This window comes from Engraulis encrasicolus, chromosome 19 (genome assembly GCF_034702125.1).
Source record: "Engraulis encrasicolus isolate BLACKSEA-1 chromosome 19, IST_EnEncr_1.0, whole genome shotgun sequence".
Lineage (NCBI taxonomy): Eukaryota > Metazoa > Chordata > Actinopteri > Clupeiformes > Engraulidae > Engraulis > Engraulis encrasicolus.
The window spans coordinates 38,461,240-38,471,239 of record NC_085875.1 but is presented as its reverse complement, the minus strand read 5'-3'; the positions used below and the strand labels follow the sequence as shown (position 1 = coordinate 38,471,239).

Below are 10,000 nucleotides of genomic sequence, written 5' to 3'. Positions count from 1 at the left end.
AGACGCACGCGCACAGACGCACACACAGACGTCCAAGACACTAGACAGCAGTGCTGGGTATGCAAGCTATTTAGCGGCCGGTGGAAACTCTGACCGAGTCCAAAGACTTCATTGGAAGGGGCACTAGCTCAAGTGTCCATGTGGAGAGAGAGAAAGACAGCAGGAAAGAAAGAAATAAAAGAGAGAGAGAGAGAGAAATAAAAGAGAGAGAGAGAGAGAGAGAGAGAGAGAGACTGTGTGGAACAGGGATAGACGTACTTGTGTGAGACCGAGTGAGAGTGCACGAAATACATCGAGAGAGAGGAGTGAGGGCAGGAGTGAGGGACCGATCAAAACAGAAAGAGAGAGAGAGAGAGATAGAGAGAGAGAGAGAGAGAGAGAGAGAGAGAGAGAGATGCCAAGGCATGGGATCATGCCCTCTTGCGTATGAAAGAGGAGAGCTTCACCTGCTTGTTTACTGGTGGCAGTTTGGCCAGAGTATTTAGCCGTGTTAATTAGATATCGCCTCACGACCAGCAGATACAATGGCCAAGGCCAGGTACTGTTCTACTGCTTATGATGTACTGTGGAGTGTGCATGGGAACTGTAGCTGGACACTCAAATGAAATGTGCAACTGTGTGCAAGAGTTGTTTCTGTATCAGGTGTGTGTGTGTAGTATGCACGTTTGTGTGTGTGTGCCGTGCATGTGTGTAGTATGGATCTGTGTGTTTGTGTGTTGAAAAAGTATATTGAATAGCTTGTTTTGTGTTTGTGTGTGTGACTCGTTACCTCATTTGACTTGAAGCTTTTCCCCTGCATCCCGTGTTTCCAAAAGGCCAGGACGCTGTCCTGAAGGCACACTGGAGACACAAAACGCAAAATCATCAAAATCAAAATCATTTTAACATTTTTAAAAATATATATTTTGGGGGGGTTTGTGCCTTTATTATTTGATAGGACAGTGGGGAATAGACAGGAAATGGCTAGGAGAGAGAGATGGGGAAGGATCGGGAAATCATGACCCTGGCCAGGTATCGAACCCGGGTCCGGGTCGCCCGCATAGCAGTCCAGCACCCAGCTGTTACAGCCACGGCTGGGCCACATATTAATAATGTAACATTTCCGAATAAACATTTATCAAGAGCTGGCTTTAAATACTTTTGAATAAGCCATGAAAACCACACACGCTTCACTTTCTTTTTAGATTTATGTTGAGAGGATTTAATGTTGAGATAAAATAGTACATAGTAATAGTAAATAGTAGGGAGAGAGATAAGGAAGGACCCAGCCCCGGCTCGAACCTGGGTTGCCCGCATATGGTATGGTGTTGTAGCACACACACAGCGCCCATAGCAACCCCCATCACACACGTCGTTTAAACGTCACACACTCACCAACAGAACCGATGCAGAAGTCAAAGCTAAGTTCTGAGGCCAGCTTCTTGTTGGACTTGAGCTTGCCTTGCAGATTCACTATCTTCAGGTTCTCTGCAGACAAGGGGAGAGAGGGAGGGAGTGAGATGGCTGGTTTAACAGACGGCACTTGAGTTTGCTCTGTTATACAATACTTACAGTTAACAATAGTCAAACAATGATCTACTCTGACTTTAAGGTAGAGTATGTCATTTTTCACTTGTCTTCAAAATGCGGCTTATTCACAAATTTGATTATTTTGTGAATATTTGCAAAGTAATAAACTAATATGTGCAGTGCAGATACTTACTGTCGAGGCACACCAGGACAGTGTCTCTCTCCAGCTGTGTCACGTGGATGGCATCCACTTGATGCCCACCTGTGCACAAATAAGTCAACAACAAGGAATTTTAGTAATTTATTTTAGTAATTTAAAAAAAAATAAGCAACATCAATGCACGTGTACTGACAAAATGCTACGCACGTTGTACAACTGAGTGTTTCCTCAAGCGAACTCCAAAATGCATGTGTGCTCATCCAAGTGCCAGTGTACATGTATGTGTGTTTATACCGTAGGTTTGTATCTGATCAATGTATACAAAACAGCAAGAGGATGCCTGCATGTATGTCAGGGCTTTTTCTGAACGGGGAAATAGGGGCGCTCCACCCTCATACCTCCGCGGGTGCACCCTCATACTTCTTCTTTTTTTTAATACATAAATTACTTTTTTGAGCGCCCCTTGTAAATTCTCCCCTTCACCTCCCGCAACCTGCCATGATGCTCCCTCATGCCAAAAATTCCTAGAAAAAGCCCTGTATGTGCTTGTGTGGTCAATGTGTACAGAACAGTAGGAGTTGGCTTGTGTATGTGTGCATGTATGCCTCCATATCTGACCTGAGCCCATCTCTGTGAACCAGGAGGAGCATGAGTTGAGGTTGATGGTCTCGAAGCGCACCACCTGTCCGGCCTCGGTGCCCTGGCTGATGGCCACGCAAATCATAGGGTACTCCTGCTCCGGCACCACCAGCATCTCAAACACCTTCAGCGGGCTCGGCAGGGGGAAGTCAAAGTGCTGCAGAGAGGAGAAGAGAAGAGAGGAGAGGAGAGGAGTGTGAGAGGTGTGAGAGAATGGATGTTGGAAGTGGTGGTGATGGTGGCAACAAATGTGTTTATAGAACAGCTCTGTGCAGTTATCCAGATAACTGAAATGAAAATAAAGGTCCGCAACACTGTTTGATGCTCCCAGTGCAGTTTTTTTTGTTATCTTGTTATCCATATTCCTTGACCACTTAAATGATGACAAATCAATAAAAAAAAATGTGTGGGACTTGTTTCTATTTGTGTGTGCATTGCATGTGTGTGTGTGTGTGTGTGTGTGTGTGTGTGTGTGTGTGTGTGTGTGTGTGTGTGTGTGTGTGTGTGTGTGTGTGTGTGTGTGTGTGTGTGTGTGTGTGTGTGTGTGTGTGTGTGTGTATTTTGCAGCTGTGTGCCAGTGTGCCGTCCTCTCAGCCTCACCTTGATAAGCATGAACTTCTGCATGGGCTCGTACCACTGCAACAGAACTATCCCAGACTGTAGAGCTCCACACAGGTACTTGTGACCAGTATAAGGGTTCCTCACTGAGAGAGAGAGAGAGAGAGAGAGAGAGAGAGGCTTGTTTGTTGGTGTCTGGTAAGGGGGGTACGCTGAGAGATTGTGAACCTACAATCAGGTGAAGAAAGTAGAGATGAAGAGATATAAAGAAATTACACGAAAGAAAACGTGCAAAAAAAAGGAGAAAACCATGACATCAACGAATCAGTATTTCCACTGAACAGGTGCCTGTGCCACCAAAAAAGATGACGAGGCCATGACAAAAAAAGTGCCAATGGGAAAAGTGGCACAGTCACAAAAGGGAGTGAAGAATTCTTGCACACCTCCTGGTCAGGTGCATAGGAGTGGAGCCCCTGGGTCACCAACGTTAAAGCAAAGAAAGCTCCCGTTTGAATTGCTTGAAGAAGGTCAGTAGACCGAAACGTTGCAGTAAACCATGCAAATGTGAACAGTGTGCGGGAGCTTTCTTTGCTTGTCACAAAGGGAAAATGGCAGGATGTGTCGGCTTTTTGAATCGAAACTGAAGATAGAAATGGGTTATGAATAGTGTGTGCCCTCTCTTACCGATACAGCACTTGTGGCAGCCCTTGGTGTCGGGGATCTTGGTGGTGAGGGCGAACCGCCTGTGAGGAGACAGCAGCGGTCAAGAGGTCAGCAGTCAAGTTAAAGGGACACGCCACCCATCTGCATTAGGCTTTCCATTGCAAGACACCCAGTCATACTTTTGAATGGTCATGCAAATCTCTCTCAATTCCCCCTGAGACAGGAGAAATCCGTATTCACCTCTTAACACTTCCTCCTACAATGATGTAAAAATCGTCATTTTGCATCATTGTAGGAGGAAGTGTAAGAGAGGTTGGACCTAATGCGCTAACAGACCTATCACAGATCAGTGTGCCAGTGCTTTTGAAATCAGTAAGTCACTGGCAGAGCTGCCTGGGTGTGGCCTGTGGAACTTGAGCATTGCAATGCATCATGGGGATTGTTGTCACAAATCCACAAGCACTAAAAAGTCATTCTCTGCCAAGAGGTCACCAAATTAGAAATTTATGCTACTATTCTACTACATATATGACCCATTTTCAATACATATTCATGTCTCCACCGGTGGAATGCCCCTTTAAGGGTTAAAAGGTGGTGATGCACTAATCAAAATAAATGAGATAGGGCAGCACTCCTTGTTGCAATTGACGGACAATGAAGTAACAAGCAACTAGGAGTGCTGTCCTGTCACCTTTATTTTTAACATTTCTCATGGAATGATCACCCAGTTGCTCTTAACTTCTGTTGAGTTGAGCGCGTTATAAAGCTTATTTTCGTGCTGTACTAAAACAATCTGACCCACATTGTCACTGTTCAGTCACACACTCAAACACAGACAGACACGATTTAGGGACAGACAAACAGACGAGACTCATCTGGGAAAGGGAAAAACACAGAGCTGCACTCACACCACAGACCCAACACGCACGCATGCACACGCACGCACAGACCTGGGCAGGATTCTGTCGGGAAAGCGGTGTGTCTGGAACTGAGCGGCTATTCCGATTCCCGGCTTCCGAAGCTGCTCGAACAGGCCAATCAGGTTGTGGGAGTAGAGCTGGAAAGAGGTTTTCCCTGAGAGGAGAAGACAGAGCATCGACAGAGCATGGACAGACAGACAGAGAGAGAGAGAGAGAGAGAGAGAGAGAGAGAGAGAGAGAGAAAGAGAGAGAGAGAGAGAGAGAGAGAGAGAGAGAGAGAGAGAGAGAGAGAGAGAGAGAGAGAGAGAGAGAGAGAGAAATGAGTGAGAAAGTAGGAATAGTTGGCTTGGCTACGCCACACAACTTAATCCAGAGAGGTTAAAAGACCAATCAAGTGTTATGATTATGAAACATGGTGTGGACCGAACCAGAGCGGTTCATTAACAAACCCAACCACTCAGAGAACTGTCCTTTAGACATGCAATTAGGAGGGCTGGTTGCTTTATAAGTAGCCCAAAGTGAGGATGACTTTACTGCCACCTGCATTGACATCAGTACAGCAGTGTTTGTGATGAATAATAAGCATCACTGGCACCTGCTGCAGGTGAGTCTTTTTGATTGTTGATGGTGTGTGCATGCAGGTGTTTGTGTGCGTTGGTGTGTGTGTGTCTGCGTGCATGTGTGTGTATGTGTGTGTGTGTGTGTGTGTGTGTGTGTGTGTGTGTGTGTGTGTGTGTGTGTGTGTGTGCGCGTGCGTGCGTGCGTGCAGCTTTTTGTAGAGAGATTAAGGGGATGGAATAACAGCGGGATAAGCTGAGGGACGACACAATAAGTGGTGAGTGCAAAACAAGTGGCACAGACATAACATAACGTGACGTGGCATGGCATGGCTCAGATGTGAGAGTGGCAAACAGGCAGACAGGCAGGTGCAGGACAGGAGACTTTACCTTCTGATGATGGCAGAGGAGGAAGAGGCAGACCCCAAGCCAGCAACACCAACGCACACACACACAGTAGGACAGGGTGCAGGAGAGAGAATCAGAGCAGGACAGGGGGGTGGTGTGAAGATGGGGAGAAAGAGACAGCAACGGAGTGTGCAGAGGGAAGATACCCAGAAAGAGAGAAAAAAGCATTAGAATGAAAGACTTATGTTTGCAAAGGTTGCTCAAGTTTGCTATTTTACCTTTTAAGCCCTATTTTAGGTACTAGAGTCAATGTGGCAGGGAAACTTAGCACAGTAACCTAAAATACTCTGTTCAGATGGAATCTTGTCCAGATTTCGTCTCAGCCATTCTCAGGGCTTAATATGTAAAATAGCAAACTTTCACATTAAACAGCATTTAGACCAAAAAAATAGAAATATGCAACACTGCTCTTTTATTTAGACAGCCAGAGCCCGATCAGACTCATCTGCCAACAGCAACTACAAGTCATCAGGAGCCAGGGCCATAAAGGCATGTAACCACTAATGGCTTGGTAAGGTGCACGCACGTAGACAAACGCATTTTAACACCAAACAAACACGCACAGGCACACGCACATACAACAAACACATTGACACACTGTTTATGGGCACGCAGATAAATACAGGCATTTATCCACTAATGGCTAGGTAAGATGCACGCACAAATCCATTCAAACACCACACCCGCGCACACACACACTAAACACATTGACACACTGTTCATGGGCAGGCAGATAGCGGACACAAAGGCAGGGCGGACTACGTAGATGCGGGTGCTAACGACGTGTGTTTAGCAGCAGCTGATAACAGGCCATATAGGCATAAAATGGCATATCAGGACCTGCACACCCCTCTCCATATTGCCACTTAGTATTACGGCCCTGCTCAGGATTTTACTGCTTCCGAGAGCAACCAGCGCATTTTATGGGACGTGACTGCAATGGTAGGTAGAATGGTAGAGTACGTCATTTAGGCAATTTTATTTTCAAACCGCATGCTCCTCATTAGAAAGTTGGATCTTTTCATTAATATTCACTAAGTCATAACCTGCGTAATATGTATGTACTTGTTAGACGTGTACAGACAGTTTTGTAGCTAAATACGTCTATTACTGGAAATCAAAAATGGTGGACAAGGAGAAGATCCAACTATTCATGTATAAAAAGTGTACAGTTGCAGGTGATGGCGCATACTAAGAATTTGATGGTGGTGCTAAATATATATGAAAAAGATTAGAGTTATAAGTAGCATAAGTTTTGTAAATAAACAACTAAAAAATGGCAAACACTACCTTCAAAAGACACTACAATAACGCAATAAATGGGTGGGAGACGTGACGCCTTGTTTTTTCGTAACATTGGTTAAAAACCTACAAAACTGTTATTTTTCCTTTAAAAAACAAATGTCGATGAAAGAAGATGTGATACATTATGTTTCATATTAGTCTTAGATGAGAAGAAACATTTTTGTTAAGATTTATGTAAAGGTTTACATGTTAAATATCCTGCGGTGTGACTGTAACATTAATGAAACCTGGAATATAATATATATATAAATTAACCAACACCATTTTGAATAATGTATGAAGCATTTGGCATGATGGCATAAATTTTAACTTTATATTAAGATATGTGAATGTGAAAACAACTCAAGACAGTAATATTAACTACAAGTTCAATTTCGTAACACAAATTGCGTCCTGTGGGTTGACATGTACAGTGAGTCCAATAACTATTTGATCCCTTGCTGATTTTGTTGGTTTGCCTACTAACAAAGACATGATCAGTCAATAAATGTAATGATAATATATATTCTAATGTGGAGAGACAGAATATCAAAAGGAAAATCCAGAAAATAACTGCAGAGAATATATATTAATTTATTTCTATTTCATTGAGCAAAATAAGTATTTGATCCCCTGCCAACTGATAACAGTTCTGGTCCCACAGACCAGATAGGCACTTCCTATCAACTTGTCATCCGAATTAAAGTCACCTGTATCTACTAAGATGCACAAATGACACATTGAATCAGCAGAATCAGTCCATAATATGAGTGAATCAATGAGACTCCAACCTCACCAGCATGGGAAAGACCAAAGAGTGGTGAAAGGATATCAGGGACAATATTTTAGACCTGAACAAAGAGGAAATGGGATACAATGCATCAAGAAAGAGAGTGGGTATTAAGGACCCAACTGTTGATGCATTTCTTCCAAAATGTAAGGAATACAAAATTACCATCCATCAGCCTATCTGGGCTTCTATACAAGATTTGACCTTTTGTAGGGATTCGATAATCATGACAACAGAAAGAAAGCACCCTAGACCTGTACAGGATGAACTAGGCAATGATATCAAATCTTCTGGGACCAAAATCACAGAGAAAACTATTGGTAGCACTTAATACCACAGAGGATTACAATCCTGTAGTGCACACATGGTAACCCTGCTTCAGAAGGAACCTGTGCAGTCCCTCCTGAGGTTTACCAACGAACATCAGACTGGTTAGGAGGTGCTGTGGTCAGATGAAACCAAAATTAAACTGTTTGGCATTAACACAATTCAATGTGTTTTGAGAAAGAGAGCTGCTGCCTATGACCCATGATGCATGAAAGTGGTATCATTATGGTTTTAGTGTGTTTGTCTGGCCAAAGCGCAGGACAACTTCACATCATCAACAAATGGATGGAGGGAGACATGTAACCTGCAATCCTGAGTGCCAACTTCCCTCCACCACAACGCTGAAGGTGGACCATTTTTGGATCTCCCAACATGACAATAATATGCATCATACAGTGAAAGCAACGAAGGAGTGGTTCAAGAAGAAGCATATTTAAGTCATGAAGTGGCCGAGACAGTCTCCAAACATTAGCCCTATAGTAATTCTATGCAGGGAACTTAACCTCCCATTTGCCAAGCTACAGCCACAAACTATTAATGTTTTAGAGATAATTTGCGAAGAAAAGTGGACAAAAAACATTTCTAATATATACACAAACATTGTCATCAACTAAAATAAGCATCTGACCTCTGTGCTAGACAACTAGGGCTTTGTCACAAAGTACTTTGCCTTCTTTGGCTGGAGGGGTCAAATACTTATTTGCCTAAATTAAATACAAAGTAATTAAAATACATTCTTTGAAGTTATTTTCTGGAATTTCTTTTTGATATTCTGTCTCTCCATGTTAGAATACATATTATCATTAAATTTATCGACTGATCATGTCTTTATTAGTGGGCAAATTGGCAACATTAGCAAGGGCTCAAATACTTATTGGACTCACTGTATGTCAATGTTTGTGAACGGGCAGCTGCAAGGCCAACTACAAGGGTCTTAAAGACTGGCCCCTCACCAGTCAGTACCTCAGTTATTGGAGAGTGCTATGGAAGCTTAAGGTGACTATTAACCTCTTAATATGTCTTCATATTGCAATGTTTCTGTCACGCAATACTTAGGTTCATTTTATGGTGTCCTGTGGTGTGACTGCTCTTATAGAAGGAAAAAAAAGTTTTTTTAAATAAATGAAAACACATTTTAAGATTAAACACAATATCAAGTTAGCATGAGCTCAGATGTCAGGCATGTATACAAAAGGATTAAAATGTTCATAATGCAGTGAATTTCCTGTGGTGCGACTTCATTTTCCTGCGGTGTGACATGCCTATGCAATGTGGCAATAAAAAAATAAAATGGCAAAAATTAGGCGAAATTCCACGGACCACTAAGTGCTTTATTTTTTTCTATTTTTTCCCCCCAATTTTTTCAATCATTTTTTTCAGGAATTGGAAAACCTTTTTTTTTGGGCGTTACGCCCTTAAACGTCAACCACCCAAATACATTGTGAACTATTCATAGCTTGCACATTGGCTGTAGAATTACAAGACAGGACTAATAGTACCAAGCACAAGTATTCATACTTTGAAGGGGGTAAAAGACATGTTTTTCAAGCAGGCAAACCAAAAACAGCCACACAAAAATCTGGATATGATGAATGTGCACTGCACAAATCAGCAATGGAAGGATGCAAATTCACAAATGCTGTTCACCACATTATGAAGTAGAGGTGCTCCGATTGCTCGGCTGCCGATCATGACCGGCCGATAATGGCCAAAAATAGCCTGATCGGTGATCGGAAAAACATGCCGATCAAAAAACCGATCGAGAGATATTAAATTCCTCACGCAACCATTTGCCTTTACACCTGGCGCTGCATAGGCGCTGGCGCTGCACAGCTGCAACTGCACCAAAAGAATTGGGCATCTTTGCTTGTCTATAACTTTTCGCCATTCCCCCCTTCATTTCCACCATTCATAACCATATCTGCATCAACAATGATCTGATTTTCCGATCCATGCGCCGTTTACCTGACAATGTGATTGAGTACTCGCCAGTGAGCCATTTTACGCTATAACCTGTGTAGTTGCCTCGGTCAGCACGCGACAACTTCACGTTGTCAGCACAAACATGTCAATTATTGTTTTCAAAGTTGTAATTGGCAGTCAGTCGATTAGTTTGATAGTCGCTGAAACACCAAACGGCGACAGATGTGGTTAAAACTTGAGAGAGAGATTCAGAACGGTAGTG

The 10,000-nt window shown here is 43.0% G+C and overlaps 1 protein-coding gene across 7 annotated transcripts in view; it reads right to left on the bottom strand.

Moving 5' to 3' along the window:
* map4k5 (mitogen-activated protein kinase kinase kinase kinase 5) overlaps nucleotides 1-10,000 on the bottom strand; it is a 91,454-nt gene that overhangs the window by 9,449 nt on the left and 72,005 nt on the right. For all 7 annotated transcript variants that reach the window (XM_063184329.1, XM_063184330.1, XM_063184332.1 and 4 more), the window contains 7 exons: nucleotides 4,480-4,603; nucleotides 3,551-3,609; nucleotides 2,909-3,012; nucleotides 2,288-2,465; nucleotides 1,703-1,771; nucleotides 1,375-1,467; nucleotides 770-840 (listed from right to left, as the gene is read on the bottom strand). In XM_063184329.1, the coding sequence (XP_063040399.1) occupies nucleotides 770-840; nucleotides 1,375-1,467; nucleotides 1,703-1,771; nucleotides 2,288-2,465; nucleotides 2,909-3,012; nucleotides 3,551-3,609; nucleotides 4,480-4,603 (698 nt within the window). The remainder of the gene's footprint in view (nucleotides 1-769; nucleotides 841-1,374; nucleotides 1,468-1,702; nucleotides 1,772-2,287; nucleotides 2,466-2,908; nucleotides 3,013-3,550; nucleotides 3,610-4,479; nucleotides 4,604-10,000) is intronic.